Source organism: Teleopsis dalmanni, chromosome 2, assembly GCF_002237135.1.
Source record: "Teleopsis dalmanni isolate 2A chromosome 2, ASM223713v2, whole genome shotgun sequence".
Taxonomy (NCBI): Eukaryota; Metazoa; Arthropoda; class Insecta; order Diptera; family Diopsidae; genus Teleopsis; species Teleopsis dalmanni.
Genome location: NC_051847.1, coordinates 55,253,374 through 55,272,477, shown reverse-complemented (window position 1 = coordinate 55,272,477; position 19,104 = coordinate 55,253,374). Strand labels below are relative to the sequence as shown.

The 19,104-nt window shown below is 26.1% G+C and overlaps 2 protein-coding genes across 3 annotated transcripts; one reads left to right on the top strand and one right to left on the bottom strand.

The window, feature by feature from the left end:
* Window positions 1-2,687: 2,687 nt before the first annotated feature.
* On the bottom strand, window positions 2,688-3,593 carry LOC119679356 (40S ribosomal protein S26). The gene is made up of 3 exons (XM_038091664.1): window positions 3,485-3,593; window positions 2,948-3,125; window positions 2,688-2,885 (listed from the first exon to the last, which is right to left on the bottom strand). Exons 1-3 carry the CDS (start codon window positions 3,485-3,487, stop codon window positions 2,725-2,727), a joined length of 342 nt encoding a protein of 113 aa, XP_037947592.1. The 5' UTR covers window positions 3,488-3,593; the 3' UTR covers window positions 2,688-2,724.
* A 5,189-nt stretch (window positions 3,594-8,782) lies between these two features.
* On the top strand, window positions 8,783-18,823 carry LOC119679355 (SLIT-ROBO Rho GTPase-activating protein 1-like). Of its 2 annotated transcripts, none has more exons than XM_038091663.1 (16): window positions 8,783-8,979; window positions 9,608-9,728; window positions 9,857-10,040; window positions 10,603-10,768; window positions 11,247-11,336; window positions 11,406-11,537; window positions 12,639-12,767; window positions 12,829-13,317; window positions 13,383-13,656; window positions 15,810-16,022; window positions 16,097-16,202; window positions 16,265-16,489; window positions 16,547-16,617; window positions 18,027-18,118; window positions 18,368-18,447; window positions 18,505-18,822. In XM_038091663.1, exons 2-16 carry the CDS (start codon window positions 9,653-9,655, stop codon window positions 18,743-18,745), a joined length of 2,568 nt encoding a protein of 855 aa, XP_037947591.1. In that variant the 5' UTR covers window positions 8,783-8,979; window positions 9,608-9,652; the 3' UTR covers window positions 18,746-18,822. The 2 variants fall into 2 exon arrangements, with proteins under 2 accessions (XP_037947591.1, XP_037947589.1); XM_038091661.1 differs by lacking the exon at window positions 8,783-8,979 and adding an exon at window positions 9,093-9,172 and having other exon boundaries at window positions 18,505-18,823.
* Window positions 18,824-19,104: the final 281 nt, after the last annotated feature.

Here is a 19,104-nt window from a genome sequence, read left to right as displayed (position 1 = left end):
TTCGAGTAAGGTAAATTAGATAAAAATTAGGTATATTAGGTGTTACCATTATGAAAATTTTATAAGATGTTTAATAAATAAATTTGAAAACCTTCAACCAAATAATAATAATAAATAAGTGCAATAAATAAATATTTACATAAGTGCAGTGCAAAAAATCTCTAAGAAATTTCAATTTACTTTACCTCAATTTACTCGAACTTGCACACGGGCTATATATAAATATTAAAGTTATTATTATAAAATATAGACTATTTAGAGCAAAAACTAAGCAAAGAATTCATCTTTAGTATATCCAAAACTAAAATAAAGAAAGAATTGTATGTATTAAGAATGCTCTCGATATTTATTAATATCATAATATCATATTAATATCATAAAAACTCATTGTACATAAAAATTAACCTATTGCTAAGTACAGCTTCAATACTAATACTATATATATATTGTATTAATATGAAAAAGGAAAAATTTTAATTTTTAGACAAAACTGCACAGCAATGCCAATTAAAAATTGCACACAGCTGTTTTAAAATTTTCTACCTTAAATTAGCTGATCTATGCTAAATGTTTTCTACATAATTTGCTTCACTGAAATAAGTAAATGTATAATACAAAATGTGTTTTATGCATAATATTATTTAACATTGCGTCTACCGATAGGAGCCTTTCAATAGCATAAACTGTTTTTATTCTTTCATGTATATTTATTTCATTTTCTTTATGTTCTGCAAGGTAAAATACGTTGTCTTAAAAAAACAGTCTTTCCGAAACTGATAACCTTTTATAGCTGGATAGAATTGTCGCGACATCTATGTCTAATATCGGAAATATTTGCATTTGTGAACAATAAAAAGTTAATACATATATGATATTTATAATATCTGATTTTGTTACGCGAAGAAGTGGCATTGAATACTTTGAGAAATGAAATTTCTACTGCAGTAAAATTAAAAGTTTTGCAGAAGTTCTTAAGTGATCAGGGTATACCACAAAAAGTTTTTTTAGGTCGTTAAAATAAATTTAAAAAAACTAAAAACCCGTTAAATCGAAAATCGTCTCAGCTCATCATTGAGATTTAAACAGATCGCTAACATTGTTAACATTTCATTTGGATCAGTCCAGACCACGTTTTCTCGACAAAAATAGCGATTTCGACAAAAATATTTAAGTTTTTGGAAACACAACGTTGAAGTCTGTTAAACACTGCTTTTTTTTATCATAATAAGATGATTACTGGAGATGCGACTTGAATCTATGATTGTGACCGGAAAACACCCAAATCAATATAGAGAAGAGAAGACTGAAGAGATCATAGTCTATAAACGACAAATTTATTTTAACAGTTCACTTCGATTATTCCGATGTGCAGTATTATGAACTCCTTACGCGACCTAAAAGATTTATTGTGCCCCTTAGTCGGATTAGAGTGTTACTCCAATCCGATTTCTTTAATGAAAGGCAGTATAGAGCCTATCTTTCCTAGTCTTGGATCCTTATGATCCATTAAATACTCTCCTAGGTGTTTCTTCCGCCTGTGTAACATTGCCGGGCACTCCCCAAGCACATGGTATGCCAGGATAAGCTGAACACAAAAAATATGGAGACTATAATTATGGGCAGCTCTTGGTTTTTACATAATTTTTACAAAAAATTAACTTGTCGTTCCATAATTATTGTATTTAATTCCGTGTAACGTCTGGTATTTCGTAATTTCAAAACATCTTTGAGAACACCATTTTGGCACGATTCAAGAGATTTAAACCATATCGCTGGGCTTTAAGAAACCGAAAATCGATTCCAAGACTAGAAGAAACTATATACGTTCATTGTATGACAGAAGGGAGTACTTTGAAAGTAATGGAATATATGTAATAGAATAAATAAAAATTTTATTAGCTATAAACAACTTCATCCTATTATTTTATTACAGTCTTACATATCTAAGTGTTGTCTAAATTGTTTATATTTTTATTACACTCAAATTTGAATTTGTTACATATATAAAAACTCTTCAGTAAATTTCAAGGATTAATGGACAAATTTTTTACTTATTTTTATTAATTATAGGGTCATTGTGAATGCATAACAACATTAAAGTTGCATACAAATTTATTTTATCTTGAATTTTATATGATAAAAAGAATAATCAATTGTTTGACATACTCTTTTCTACTTTATATTTGAAACTTCATTGAAATATTTGAAATTTATAATTAAAAATAAGATTAATCATAAGCAAGATTGAAATCATATTTATATCTTTGTAACTAAATTTATATTATATTGTAGATGTCAACGCCGGAACTTTATTTTTTACTCAATAATTCATCTTAATATCACAAGCGTGATTCTTTTCCTGATATTTCTGATTTCTTTATTAACATTAATATTTTGTAGATTTAAAAAGATATTGAATTTTTAATTAATGTTTTTACGAACTTTACGGTACGACTTTTTCTCTTTTCAGAAACAATTTTATTCGTCACGTGAAGTACATAAACACCAATTATTAAGACTAAGTCCTTTCAAATGCATCTATCACATGATCAGGGCAATAATGAGTAATATAGAAACATATATATTTAACTACCTCTAAAATATTCAATGTAATTTAGTTCTAAAAAGTACTTTTGTTCCTTTTTAAATCTCATTCCAATAGAATTGAACAAAAATAATACAAAACATTTAAGTTTCACCAGTTTATTATGAAATGTTTAGTATTTATTTTCTTGCTTGGTTGCGAGCCATGTCCTTGGGAAAACTTCTAACTGGTGGTGTACGAATACGTCTAGCTTCCTTTGATCTATTTCTAACTACTTTAGAGTGAATAGCGCAGGATACACAGTAGTGCAATTTAGCATACAGTTTTGGTAAAACATAAGCTAAAAAATAAAACAGTAAAATAAATACATGTTGAAAAAAACTTAATTTCTCTTTTACGTACTTTCCCAAATTGAAGCTTCCGATATATCACGAACTGCAGCAGCTTCGACAATATTACGGATGACAAACTTTTTGATTGCCTTATCCTTTGGAACGCAACGAGCACAGTTTGTGCAACGTACTGGTTTTACGTGACCGCGATTATGTTTACAACGTCCTCCATTACGGCGTTTCTTAGTCTAAAAATAAAAAATTTTATTATCTTCATATAAGTACAATATTTAGAAGAAAATGTTTTTTCACACAACCCAATTTTTAAGATTGTAACATTGCAATGAAAAACTTTAATTAACAAATATAAGCTTTTATATTTATGAATCAAAAACAGTTTTTATGGTTATGTTTTACTGTCGCTACAGCAAGGTGTTGGAACGTAAGCGTTAAAGCGCTTATAAGTGACCCAAAGACCGATCACAAAAATTTCGAATAACATATAAAATTTTTAATTTTAGGAACACACATTTCAATTATTTACTCATATAATAAACTAGAAATTCACAGCACATTTTTATTTTATTAAAAAACTTTTAAAACATACCATTTTGCTACTACTTTCAATAACCGGAAGAAAGAAAAAGAACTATATTGCCATGAAGTTAGCTGCACAACGCAATTTAGAGGCGGTAGTAGTGCCAAATCAAAATGAAATATTTTAAAATCAAGAAGTTTACACAATAACAGAATTACACAAAACAAACATATATCTGATACCTACTATTTTTATTATTTATAAATGTACTTAATTTTGTAATTATTTAAACCAAAAAATTTTTGTCAAGATTAATATTTGATGTAATAGCGTAAATATATTTCAGTTTATTTTGTGTTATAACTGGACAATTATTAAAAGTTTAAAAGGTTTTTGAACATATTGCATTGAATATATCGCATATTAATATCAATAAGTATTTGTAAATAAAAATTTAAGTATATAGATTTATTACCATTTTGACTTTAAGAATTTAGCAAACAGTGAAACAAAAGGAAAACGAAATAATATTTTATTTTTGTTTTTAAATTTCATTCTAAATTAGTTCGCCGTTATATATTTTCATTATTCAGAATTAAATTTTTAATGTAAATAAATAATTTGCTTTTAATATATTAAATATATGAATATATTGAATTAAATGGAATACGGATGACAGACTAAATACATTTACTGCTACGTTTTTGATTACAATCTAATTTTATATTTGTTAAAAATTTATTTTAATTCGCATAATTATTTTTTTTTTATCAGTTTATCAAAACTTAAACCCATAATTAGTATATTTAGTACTATAAAAGCGCAAGAATGAATTATTTACATCAATCTATCAAAGTTATACACTTTAATACACAAAAACGAAATCATGACAATACGAAAATCATGAAAAAAATTAAAACAGAAAGTACTCTCAATTCATCAATGGATTACAATTATAAGCCTAACTTCTCTTTATAATTATATATCACTTATGACATATTCAGCACTTCATTTATAACAATAATAAGATAGCAATATACATAATGCATAAAATATTTTCTAAATATATAGCGCTGATTTTGTACCTTAATGAAAATGAAAATATATAAGCTATACTTAAATTTGAAAATTATTTATTAAATTCCGTTTATTTTAATTCAGCCGGAAAGTTGAAACCTATCTAAAGAAAATATTTTTCCATCTAATTTTACAAATTTTGTATTGTCAATATAATTTAAATTGTAACTCAGCTTACTGTGATTAAGTATCGACAGCCACATAGCTATATAAAAGTAACATTTTTCATAAAAATAAATATTTTTTAAAACAATTTGTAGCATATATTTTACATGTTAGAATTCTTAAAATGGTGATGGAATGCGGCAACCCTTAGAATTATTAAATGACCGAAAACAAAACTGATAATCATATGTTATGGTACATCTTTCAAAGTTTTTAAAATACAAGTATAAGTTATTAATATATGCTAAGTTTCCGTGGCATATGCTAAGACGGTGAGATTAATGGTCTACACTATCCCTAAAATATGACGAAGTTTTTTTATATAATATAAACAATTTTTTTTATTAATTGTTGTCGTAAGAAAAGTTTTGTTATCAAAAACACTCCCTTAAATTATTCTCTGTTTATAACAATAAGAAGTTTAACATCATTTTTAATCCCATATTAGTTAATATCCATAATTCGAATCAATTTAAGCTTATATATTTTAAAATAATATAGATACTATTGTATATTTAAATAAATACAGTTAGATTTTTTTATTTTAATTTTATTTCATGAGTATAAGTCGATATTAAAATAAGATCTTATTTTTTACTCATGTATTTATGTATATTTAAAGATTTAATTTTACATTTGAATATATACAAAATTTTTGGAATCAGTTTGCGTTTCCTTTTCTTTATTCATCTTGATAAATATAGTATCAATGGAAAATAGAAGAGCACCCAAGAATGTTAAACTTCCAAGTATTAACACATAAAATTGAATATCATTTGGCATATATTCTATAGATGCGAAATTTAAAAATGCTGTAAATCAAAATTATAATAAAAAAATTTTATACAATATTATTATTTTATTGATTTGTCAACGAATACAATGCATAAATTGATGTTAATTTTTAAATAATAATTTAAAAATAAAAATATTTGTCCCATCTTATAAATAATTATTTATTGACTTCCAAAATGTTTATATTTATTGAGTTTATTTAATTTAATTTACTGTAATTATATACTTTCACCGATTTTGTTAAAAATTTACCTTCTATTATGAAGAAAATTGCGCCAGCTATTGAACATAGTTTTTCAAAACTTACGCTGATATAGTTCGCACTACAAATATAAAAACTAATATATACATATATTTTTAAAATATTAAGAAAATAATACCTTGATAATAGAATTAACAATGTAATCAAAGCAAATCCTCCATATGTTAGAATACTGAAATCTCTGAATTCCTCCGTCCAATAAATTCCTAACAATATATTTTTTTCATTTGAGATTTTTTGATTTCTTAACAGTAACCTCTGAATTTGATAATCTGTGTATTTTTTTAAAAGCAGGCATGAGATGCAGAGAATCTACAAAGTTAATTAAACAATACAGTTTTCCAATAAATGAGAAGAACTTCACTTTAATTCATTTAATAGTCAGTCAAATTAATTTTCTGATTTTCTATTATATTATAGTAACTAATGATCATCGATATATAATTGTTCATTTTGGTATCATTTTGTATAAATTTTATTTGTTTTATATAAAAACCAATGACACAAAATAGTTTTTATTCCTAAAATCAGATTCAAATTTGACTTACAAATTCAATCAATTTATTTAAAACTCTCATTATTATTGCACCTTTATACTATTAGTTACGAACCAACTGAAGAACAAAATTTATTTAAGTTTTGTAACTACGAATTTCATTTATTACAAAAGTGCAAGTTAACCACTAAACAAAAATTATGTTGTACATTGTATTCTGCTCAAGTACAGCAAAGCATTTAATGCGAAGGTCGTGGGAATTAGAGTTAAATATGAGAAACTGAATGCGTTTCATACTTCTTTAAATTAGACTTTTTTGGGTAAATAAATATACTTTTTAACAATTACTATTATCATTAATACAATATTTTATTTAAAAAATTTACTTTCTCATATTATAAATTTTATTGCTCTTAATAAATATTTAAATGATAAATGCTTAAAACGACATTAGAAAGACGTAAATAACATTGTGCGTGGAATTAAAACCATTTTAATCAAACATTTTGTGGAGATATCGTTTTTCATAATAATATTTATATAAAGCTTCATAAATTATAATATGTGTATTCATTCAATAATTTCTTTCAGTTGTATTATTATAGCATTATCATAGTTTAGAAACATAACTAAATTGACAATAACGTTGAATAATAATAATTTCAACCAAATATGCTACTTAAATACTTAAGCTACAATTTTTGTATAATTGTTTTATTGATATCATTTTCAAAATGATTACTTATATAGATCATTATTTATTTCCCTGTATATGTGTATGAAAACTAATATAAGTTTAAGCTGTTTTTAAATTGGGCTATAAAATTTCAATTGGCTGGAAAACACTTTACCAATGTAAATAAAATGATTTAAATTTAAATTTTGTTTTTAAGTCAATTGTGAAGAAGAAACTAATTTATTAATAGAAAGCTTCTTAAACTGTAATACATTACAATACATTTTTTTTTTGTTTTTAATTAATCAAATTTTTTTGGCTTGTTGATTGTTCCATATATACTTAGAATTTTGGCAAACATTTAATTTGTTAGACATAAAAAAATTATTATTAAATAATATATATAAAAACTAATAAATATTTTAAAAGAAAAACATTGTTAATAAAGTAGTTACATTAAAACTGTATGTATAAAATTACAAGAAATATTACAATTTTTGTGAATGAAATAGTAAATTGGCTATTTCAGGCAAGAGTTAATTATGATTGACATGTTTGTAATTTTTAAAACTATTTGGCTAAATAAGTATTCGAAACTTATTTACATATGTTTTATTTGGCACATTTTTTTAAGTTCTAATATATTTCTATTAAATTTCATTTCAAAACTTCTTTTGTAATCTTTCCTTATGGGTTATGGATGTTGATACTATTTAATCATAATAGCATATTTGCGTAGAATTATGAATAATTTTTACTAATTTAAATAAAACGAAAACAATTTCGCACCGAGAGAAAACAAAATTAATTAACAAATCAAGGTAAAACTAATACTTGTCGTGTGAACAGATTTTTAGTTAAGCGAGCCGAATGTACAACAACACAGTCAATATTATGTTTACTTGTATCGAGGAAACAGGCTATTATAAGCGTGTACTATCAACCAGCTGATCATTATAATAAAAAGCAAAAATTTTATAAAATCTAACGATATCATAATTCCGGTATTATAATTAAGTTTTATCATGTGAATAGGATATAAATATAAACCAAAGATATTTGTAAAGTAATATTTAAAGGCACAAGTAATTGCAAAAAACAAAAAAATTTTTAATTTAAAATAGTTCATCTCCAACATTATTAAATATACTAAATAAAAATTTTAAACCTCTTTTTTGAAACAAAAATACAATAAAGATCTCATGCGAGTTCGAGTAAATTGATGGCGAATTGAGGAAAATAGTAAATTATGTCGGTATGACAGCAAATGTTGGTATTTACCAGAATTTCGAGTGGGATAAATTAGATAAAAATTAGATAAATTAGATATTAGCATTGTGAAAATTTTATAAGATGTTTAGTAAATAAAATAAATTTGAAAACATTTAATCAAAAATAATAAATAAGTGCAATAAATAAATATATATAAATGTAAAAAATAAATAAAATAAATATTTACATAAGTGCATTGCAAAAAATTCCTAGAAAATTTCAATTTACTTTTCCTCAATTTACTCGAACTCGCACACGGCTATAAAACTATAAGTTAGGCATAGATGGCAATATTTAAAAAACCATTTAATTAAACATCCCTGATTCGAAAAACTTTAAGCGGCGAAAATACATTTCATATTCGAATATTATTAACAAGATATTCAAATAATTACTTTAGAAATTGGTGTTTTTTGTATTACTTTTTAGGATAACAATTAAACTAACATTTTCTTTGTCCATATAGCTAATATTCATTATAAACTCCAAATTGATTTCAGTTATAATTTTCAATTTTGTTTCAAATTGAAGCGAATTTTTAATATGCATTTTAATATTGTGTTTCAATACCGTTTCGTTACTCAGCGCCTTTGTTTATTAGCGCTGTCGAAATAATATTCGGATAGAGATATATATGATATAAAACTCTTATTAATTTGTTTGGTGTCTATATTTCTCTTAAAATCTAATATTAATATAAATTTTCGAAAACACGATTTCATGCAGTAATACTTTTGTGGTTGGTTTAATTTATATTAAAGCCATCACAGGCAATTTATCCTTGTTTGTGGATACGCGTTCCTTTCATACAACACACCTTAGTAAGTACATACTATAATAGTTGATTGAAACTATACATGTATATATATGCATATATATTTAATTAAAAATGCATAGACATTTTGTTCTTATGTTATGTGATAAAATGTACAAAAATATTTAAATGATTACTTGGATTTTCTTCGTTTTAATTGAAAACTGTGCATGTTGAAAGGATGTCTTTGCAACAAAAATGTAGTATAAATCAATTAAAAGTGGTTGTAATAGTTTACACAATTTTACAATAACCTGTTATAATTGAGTTTTAACCATTATAATTTATAGTAGTAATGTTTTATTACTAACTTAGGCATCGTTTTAAGTAACCAATTTTATTTTAATCAATTATTGTAAACCGCGAAATGTGTCTGCTACGGAATAATTTTTTACATAAAGATTCATTGAAAGAAATTCATTATTTTTAGTTAAAATTATTTATTTTATATATGTTTTATGTAAAATCAAGTTATTTATATATAAATATATATATTATGTTAGTAATAATTTCAATTAACAATTCTGCAGACTATTGGATATACAAACAATATTTTGAAAGTACATTTATTTTTTAATATATATATTTATATATATATTTGTTTAAAAATGTAAATGAAAATTATAAATTTTTAGATCGATTTCTCTGAAAAAACGGAAGGACAAGTTCCTTTAGCAATAATGGACGAAAATGATGTTGATGGGAAAAGTCCTATGAAACGTGTGGGATCTACAAGAAAAATTTTGGATTTTAACAGTAAGCCTCATATACTTGTTAATTTGTTAAATATTTTAAATCTAAGAATTTAAATTTGTTAACTTAATGAATTACGTATTGACATTTAATGATTGCTAATTGTTTATAAAAATTATGTATATCTTTAGCAATACAACAGCAATTTACTGAACAACTGCGATGTCTCGATTGCAGAGTTGAATCGCAAGTGGCAATAATACAGGAACTGCAAGATTTTTATCGTCGGCGAGGTGAATTAGAGATGGAATACAGCAAAAGCCTTGATAAATTATCTCGATCTGTACTATTGAAACATAAGGAACAAAAACAGAAGTAAGTAGAATGCTAATTGTAAATTATAACAACAGTAATTTTAATATCATTTAAGCTCTGTTTATATTCTCAATTAGCATTGATTTTTAATTTGTTTTTGTTTCAATTAAGAGAAACTTTTACCGCTTTATGTTAATTAAACTCATGTTTTCCTAACCATTGAGTTTACTATTTACATTATATATTGAGTTAAAGAGAGTAAAAAGTTAAAAAAATTGTATTATTCTTTATATTTTTGTTTTCAACTATTATAACACATACACATATAGTACATACAGTACTTATTCTTATTACTGAGTTGTTCTAATAACAAACTAAATGATATAAATGATTATACTATAATAACACTTACACACAGCATATAGTACATATAGTACTTATTCTTATTATTCAGTTTATCTAATGACAAACCAAATGATATAAATGATTATATCATGTATTGTATAGTAAAAAAATATGAAATTTAAAAAGCTCTTAACCAAACCATTAAGATTTGCCAAAATTTGTATATATAATGTTAACCTACTTTATATATTAAATAACAAAAAAATTATTTTTATAGGCGCATGATATGGCCTTTGTTTTCAACATTTTCCTGGTGGAAGCATATAGTTAACGAAGCACAGCTTTTATCAAAGGATCATGCTGCGCTATCCGATTTATATGCAGTAAATATTGTTTCCAGATTACAAGCTATTGCAGAAGATGTGCAAAGAATTTATCAAAAAGTAAGTTATTTATTCTATTTAATAATAAAATTATATGAGTATACATAAAATACATTTTTAATACAAACCTATTACAAACATTTTGAAAAACAAGGATATGCAAACATTTTTAAATATATAGGTAATAAAAAAATTGCAATTTTAAATTTATTTGGATTAGGGGAAGAAAAATTTGCTACTTCAAAATATAAAACTTTTTATAGAATATAATTAACCGATTTTGTATTTCGCTAAATTTCGATTTAAAGCTATAAACCTTTAAAAACAAAAACTGTATATATGAATAAAGTATCTGCTAAATCTCTTTTCTTGATCCGTTTTGAACGGGAGGGTACTGGAGTATCTGAAACGACAAGTGGCTCCGGAAAGTAGTCTCGCTATGTTATAAAGTTTGCTTGCACTTTTCTAATTCTTATGAAATGTATTTATTATAAAATTATTTCTATAATATTGACATATTATTAATTTTTATTTAAAGTGCAGACGAATTGCATACGATATTCAGGAGGAAATATTCAGAATTTTTCATGAGCTATACACTACAATGAACACATATCAAAAATATGAGGTAAAAAAAAATATGAAGTGAAATAAGTTTTATATACATTAACTTTTTGTTTTTGGGTTTTATTTCCAGAATGATATCAAAGGGGCGGAAAATAAATTGATGACTGTCGAAGCTCAACAACTTAAATTAAAGCAGACAATATCAAAAGAAAAACTAGACAATAGTAAAAAATACAAATTAATAGAAAAGGAAGTTCAAAAGGTAATAGACATTTAATATAATATTATAAAAAATCACCAAAAAGATTTTATGGATCTTGAAGAGGTATTGTATTTGTTAAAATAATGTAATCAACTATTACACTAATAATTTTTTAATTATTAAATTATATTATATGCCATCAATCAAAGGGTTTTATGGATTTAAAACAACCATATTCAGTGCCTTATTTTAACTGCTTTTGAAGAAAGCTAACGAAGAAGAAAGAGACGAAATGTCTTAGTAGAATTCATATTACTTTCAGGTCAGAATTTTATGTGAGAATAAAGTATTTGTTTTTTATAGGTATGAAACAATTAAAAATAAATAAAAACGTTTTTGATCTTTGATCATAGACAGAAAAATCAGCGTAGATGTTATAACATTTCTAATTCTTTATCAAACATTGCTTTTATATTTTAAAACTCAGTTTTACCGAATTTCAACCGGCTGCCATAAAATATAAAAGTCACATGTTGATGATCTTCTTATAGAGTCCAAAACGCTTCTCGTGAAAGAATTTAATCAGATGTTATTTAAGTAATATCGCCTAATATAATAAATCTGCCACTTGGCATTTTACACAACCCTAATTTTCCGCCATTTCCATACACATCTATATTCACTTATGTATTCGTCTTGTGAATCTATTCCCCTTTGTTGTTGATCTACACGGCCTATAACAACATTAAAATAAAGTGTTTAATACAACGAACCAATGTTATCTTAACTGACTATATTTTCAAATTTTATTTAGTATATCCAAAATTTATTCTCTTATATAACTGGAATATTGAAGGCGTTATAAATTTATAGAGTTGTTGATTAAATTATTATATATATATGTCATCTATACTAATTCAATTAAGTATACATACAGATGAATCTCTACCTCATCAACCATTTAGGTTTTTCCTCTTTAATTATTGGTTAGTCCGTTTGTTGATGGCTATCACTCACAATCAGTTTGTCAGGACATAACCTTATTTCGAACTTGTTTTTCTTAGTAGATATCTGAAAATAAAATAGATGTTGCTTAATATCGATCAAATTTTTTTTTCCTTCACATAATTTTGAAAACGTTATTTGAATTCTTCATTTTAGAGAAAAAATAAATATATGGATATTAAGCTTAAAGCTCTAAGGGCCAAACTTGAATATGAATTAAACCTTGAAGCTGCAAATTCAACAATTCACAAGTACTTTGTTGAGGATTTAAGTGATATTATAGATGTAAGTAATCCAAAATTTCTTTAAATTATATAAAAAATAATGTGTTATAATAATGATTTAGTGCATGGACTTTGGTTTCGGCTCAATGATATCAAGAACAATTTTCACTCACATATCGGCTGACCAAAAAAGATCGAATTTAATACAATCGCAAGCTGAATGCATGTCACATTTAGCGCAATCTGTTGATACTCGAGCTGATAAGCAAAAGTTTTTAGAACAACATCATACAGCTTTTATGGTGCCAAAACGTCTTGATTTACAAAACAAATTAAATAACTCAACCACAATATCAGATCTACAGCAAGAGCTATGTTTGGATATGGAACAACGACTTAAAGCGATTTTGCAAAGATTAACTTGTTTAAGGATTGAGGCTGATGAAAATTGGAAAACATTAGAAGTAACGGAAAATAAACTGTTGGAAAATATTGGCGAAAGAAAATATAACTGCGGAGAAGGAGCAAATTTAACAGTTGAACCAACCACATTCGATAATGAAGTTAGAAATAACGAAAACAAACAAGAAATAGAAGATTTTTATTTAGCAGTACGTATTTCTTTAAAAATGCTTTTATAATATATAATTAATAATAAAAATTTCTATAATTTTAGAAAATACATGAATATTTGAAAGGCACATCAAGGATAGCAAGATTGAATGCAAAAGCAGACTTTCTTAAAAAATGCACGGATTTGTGTACTGATGATTCTTTCCGGTCTACTACGTGCAGAGATTTATTAGTTTCGAAACGAAAAAGAATCGGCCATGTGAACAAATTCAAGCAAACGAAATTATTTGGAGAATCTTTAGAAGATTATTTGGAGAGTTCTGGTGAGGATGTTCCACTTATTGTAAGAAGTTGTGTGCGTGTAATTAATCTTTACGGTAAGTAATTTTTAAATAATATAATTTCTACATATCAAAATATTTTTGTAATTATTATCAAATTATACAATAAAACACATATCTTCGCTATATCTGTTAAACATAGGAATCTTTAACTAAACTGGTTCTTAACTGATATACCGTTTTTGAATCGATACTAAATTTGTAATCGAACTAAATAATTGTGGTTTCGCTTTATAAAAATTACGAATCAAACTTATTGTTTAGAACTTCAAATCCGTTCAAACAACTGCTATAAATTTTGTAATACTGCTGAGCTATACAAAACTGTAGAGCCATCTATTGAGGTTTGCTTTTCTAGTAGAGACCTCTACGTGACATGACATGGCTGCAATATTATTCTAGGTGTTATTAAACCTAGAAAAACATCTACTTAAGATACAATTGTCTCATATCAATTATATACTTTATTTATGTATAACTCTATGAGTCATGCATGCTTACTGATCAAAAATACACCACCAATACACCACAAAAATACAGCACCAACATCTGTAGAGCGCTGTAGTAGAAATAATTTAAAAACGCAGTTATAGTGCTTTATTTGGTTTGAATCCTATAGAATTGTTCAAATTTGACTTTGTTGATTATTCTAGAGATCATAGCATTTATAAGTTTAACAGTTAAATGAACGACTGTCTTAACCGATTTAGTTTCTAGATTTCGTTTGGTATGAACAAAATCTTACACCCTAGGTACTTATTATATGGTTTAGATTTTTTATTTTAACTGCACAGAACTCGTTAGCTATTCGATTAATCCATACTTTTATGTTTAAAATAAGCAGATGCATTCCCTTCACTTATGCAGTGATCCCATTAATATTGCAATTTATAATTGTACTTGTCCCCAATTTTTATATGTGAAATTGACACAAATTGTATACTTTTAGCACTTTGTGTGCGTGAACGTATGATAAACAATACCTGACTACAAGCGATTTTATATCTACTTGTAAAAACATTCAAGATCGACACATGCGGAGGATTCCACCCGAAACATAATAAGTTTTAGGTTGCGTTACGTTATCTTAGACGAGTAATTTGTACCACAAGTAGGATATAATTATTTTTAACACATAATCTAAAACTGCTTCTTTCACTAGTGGAAATACTACTCCACTCAGCCGATTTCAAAGCATTTTTAACGTCTAGTATAACAACTGCACACTACGACCAACCAACATACGCCTTTAGTAGCCTTGATCGAAAATTTATTACATTAGTTTCGTACAGCTGTCTACAAATGTCGATTATTCATCACATAGATCTCGAATCTGGGTGTTTTCTATTAAATATCAAAATCAGCTGCATTTTTTTTACAAACTAATTGCGATAATAGAATCAATAAGAATGACGACTATAAGATCGGATAAGGACTGTAATCCCTATACAGTGATATAATAATTTCTTTAACCTCTACCAATAATTTCTCAAAAAATGGTTACTGCATGTTTCAGTAAGAATTTTTCAGATGAAACTAAAGTCAGTGTATAGACATGCACTAAATAGTTACTTTTCATATATATATTGGCCAGTTCCTGATATGTGGTCAAACTGTAGCTTTAGACCATTTGAGACCTTTCATGTAATTAATTGTTTCGATATATACAGAAATCTATTTAAGCCAAAGTAATCTGTGCCTTGGTTGCACCGAGATTACTAGGTTTCATAATTTCTCTTAATCTGCGTAGTAACTTTTTTGCTTCGTCACTTATCTTTAGAACTATATTTTTGTACTCGTAGGTTAGGCTGAGTGTCTTTGTCTCCTGAGTCTTTGCATTAAAAAATGGCTGGGGTCACAGCCTCAACTGCTAGGTCTAAAAGCCATTGATTTGTGACTTTGCCCTATTAATATGTTAAGAGTCCAGAAAGTGTATAAAACATCATTACTTTTTTCTATCATTACTTTACGCATTTATTTATATAATCTTCTTCTATATTCTCTTAGTTTTTTAAACTTTTGTCCATACTCTTCCCTTTAAATTATTAGTGGGTCTCATAGCATTGAAAATATAAAATTCTTAGGCTTTTCGAAAAGTAAAATTATAGTTAAATACTTCAATAATCTTGTTTTTATTTATTAGTTGTTAATAAAAAAAATTTTTAAATTTTTTCTCCTTATAAATCTAGGTTTACAACATCAAGGAATATTCCGAGTTTCAGGTTCACAAGTTGAAATAAATAATTTTCGAGAGGCATTTGAAAGAGGCGAAGATCCTCTCGCTGATACAAATGATGCATCTGATATAAATTCGGTGGCAGGAGTATTAAAATTATATTTACGAGAATTACGTGAACCACTATTTCCATTTATTTATTTTGATAATTTTATGTCAATTGCAGGTAATTCAATCATTTTAAACCTTTATCTTTTACCGTTTATTTTCACAATTCTCTGTTTATTTTTTTCAATACAGAAATACGTTCGAAAAACGAAATTGTTGTTGAAATTAAAAACTATTTGCAAAGAATTCCTCGTAATATTGTGATCGTTATTAGATTTCTATTCGCGTTTTTACATCAGTAAGTTAAATAATAATTTACGTTATATTGTCATTACATATTTCATTATCTTAATATTTTAGTTTATCTGAATTTTCCGATGCCAATATGATGGATGCTTATAATTTGGCAGTTTGTTTTGGTCCAACACTAATGAGAGTACCTGAAGATAAAGATCAAGTACAATACCAAAATCAAATAAATGAGCTTATTAAAACAATGATTATATTCCACAACGAAATATTTGCTGAAGACTTAGGTGGTCTTCAATATGAAGATTATATATCACAAGATCAAACGATGGATCCGTATGTATAACTTTTTATTAATAATACAAATATATAATCTAGTTTTCTTACATAAAGATATTCCGATGAATCACAACTCGACGTACCGGCTGAAGATGTAGATTCTGAAAAATATTCGTCAGAAGATGGTGAGTTAAAATCCTATCGCATATATATCCTTTCATTTCAGTGACAATTATTAAAGGTTATAAATACGAGGTGTATTAAAAACTAAATTAATACACTAACTAAATCAAATTAACTACTAAATTAACTAACGTGCGCTACAGATTATGTATCGAATTGATTCTTGTGGTTGCGCTGACAGTAATGTATATGGTAGGTGCAATGCTTAGTTTGGTTTTACCGAGCGACCGAGTGAGTAACACTTTGGGCGATTTTTTGTATAGCAGCATGTCGGTTCAAAGAATTGTGTAAAATGTGTTAAAAACGCTATAAAGTGCATTGAAGTATTCAAAATTGACGATACACAACAGCAGACATTCAAGAAGACACTAAATTTAAGCGTCCTAATACGTTTATCCGAAAGTGCCTCCCACCTGCTGTTTCTGTCCAGCACATGCGCGGCGTCGCCTTAAATTTTTCGGGGTTTTCTTTTCGAGACCTCCCTCTATATAGCATCATAAGCTTTCTTAAAGATTCTAGATGGTTTTAGCCCATGGGTTCTCAATAATACGGTATCACAATGGGCCTATAGGTCTAAGTGGATCCTCCTGGGATCGCCGGTACAACCTATCCTAACACGTTTATCACCAGCTGCTAAAACAATAAATACTATAAGAAAGGTTATTTAAAAAATAGAAATTTTATTTTATTCATTCAGATCAATTTTTACTAATGTTTTGGACATGAAACAATAGCAAAATTTGTTGCAAACATTTGTTGCTTATTATAAGTTTCGTGATGAAACATAACATCACTCTAATGTATCTAACACCTTTTTATCTACATATGGCTTAATGCAGAGTTTTTCTATTTCCCTTTCTCAAGTAAACAAAACGTTTTTCAACAATAAATGAGATAAAGGAAAAAAAGCAATGCAAACTTAAACCTTTAACCCATACGGCATTTCAATAAGTTTTCAAAAGAAAAGGGTGGAAGGGTACTTTGAAAAGGCTAGAAGAAACATCGTTCTTTTATTTATATATATAGATATACATTTATATATTTATTATAAGAACGGACTGTGGAACATTACGACCTATTAAATTTCTTGTGCTGTTTTGTGCTCGCTAGAAAAGGAGTCCTCAAACCAAACTTGGACAATTTGAAAATGTTAATTAACCTAACAATATTTCTTTCTGCAAGATATTAAATCTCATTCACATTAGAGAAAAATACTTTTTTAAATAATTAAAAATTATTATTATTATAAAATAACGTTTGACTGTTATGAATACTTTGAACTGGATGAACTTAACATTGAGGAGTAAATAATACTTCTTGCAAAAACAATTAATTTTCATTATTTTTTTGATTACACCTTGTATTTATATTTAAATATATATTTGTATGTTGAAAATATTAATTTTTTTAGAATTGGAAGCAACTGTATTATTCGATTTTAATGCTCGATCTATGCGAGAGCTGTCGCTGCAGAAAGGGGACACTGTTATATTAAAGAAACAAGTATTATTAAGATATTATGTTGTTAATGTAAAAGTTGCAGAATATATATTTAATAACTTGTTATTACTAAGATTACTTTTTGTAATAGCTGTTAAAATGATTGAATGTTATGCTCGTATATTTTTGTTAATATTCTAGATAGAATTTTTAAAAATCCTGAAATATTTTGAATTTAATATAGTTCTGTAACTTTTAAATTAAATAAAATAATATGTAATAATTTTTAAAAACATATGATTTAATTTTAAGGTTTCAAATGATTGGTGGCATGGTATTTTAAACGGACAAGAAGGGCTCATACCTAATAAATATATTTCTTTAAAAACAAGGTATATATTAAATTTTTTGAAATATATATATACTTAAATATTTTGTATCTATTTTAGAAATGAAGAACGTGTAAAAGTTATTTTAGATGAAATGTGTGAAAAAATTAAACTTGAGAATGGCAAATCGCAAACCAGTGAAAGTGTTAAGTTTTCTGAGAATAACACTACGCAAAGTCCTTTTAAGTCTGATCCTTATCTAGATAGTAAAACTGAACAAAATTGCTCAGAGCATTCTAATGCAAGTACGAGTATTCGAAGTAGTTGTGATACACTTGACGTATTCGAAACGACTGTGTAATTATTAAGTTATTATTTTGTATTCGTAACTTTAGGTGATTTCAGATCTTATTATTTTATAATTGGTAAAACTATTTTCATATAAGAATAAGTTTCGTATTTAAAAACAATAATTGAAATTATAAAAGTTTCTTTAAAGTTTTAAGTGTCAAAAAAAACAAAAACAAAAACAAAAATAATAAAAATAAATATATATATTAGATTTAATTAAAAAAATATCATATGTATGTATACCTAAAATAACAAAACATATTTTTAAGCATTTTATGCATTTAATAAAAATTAAAAATAACATTTGAACAGTGTAACAAATTTATAATTATTATATAAAACGAATATTATTAAATTATTAACTTCAAC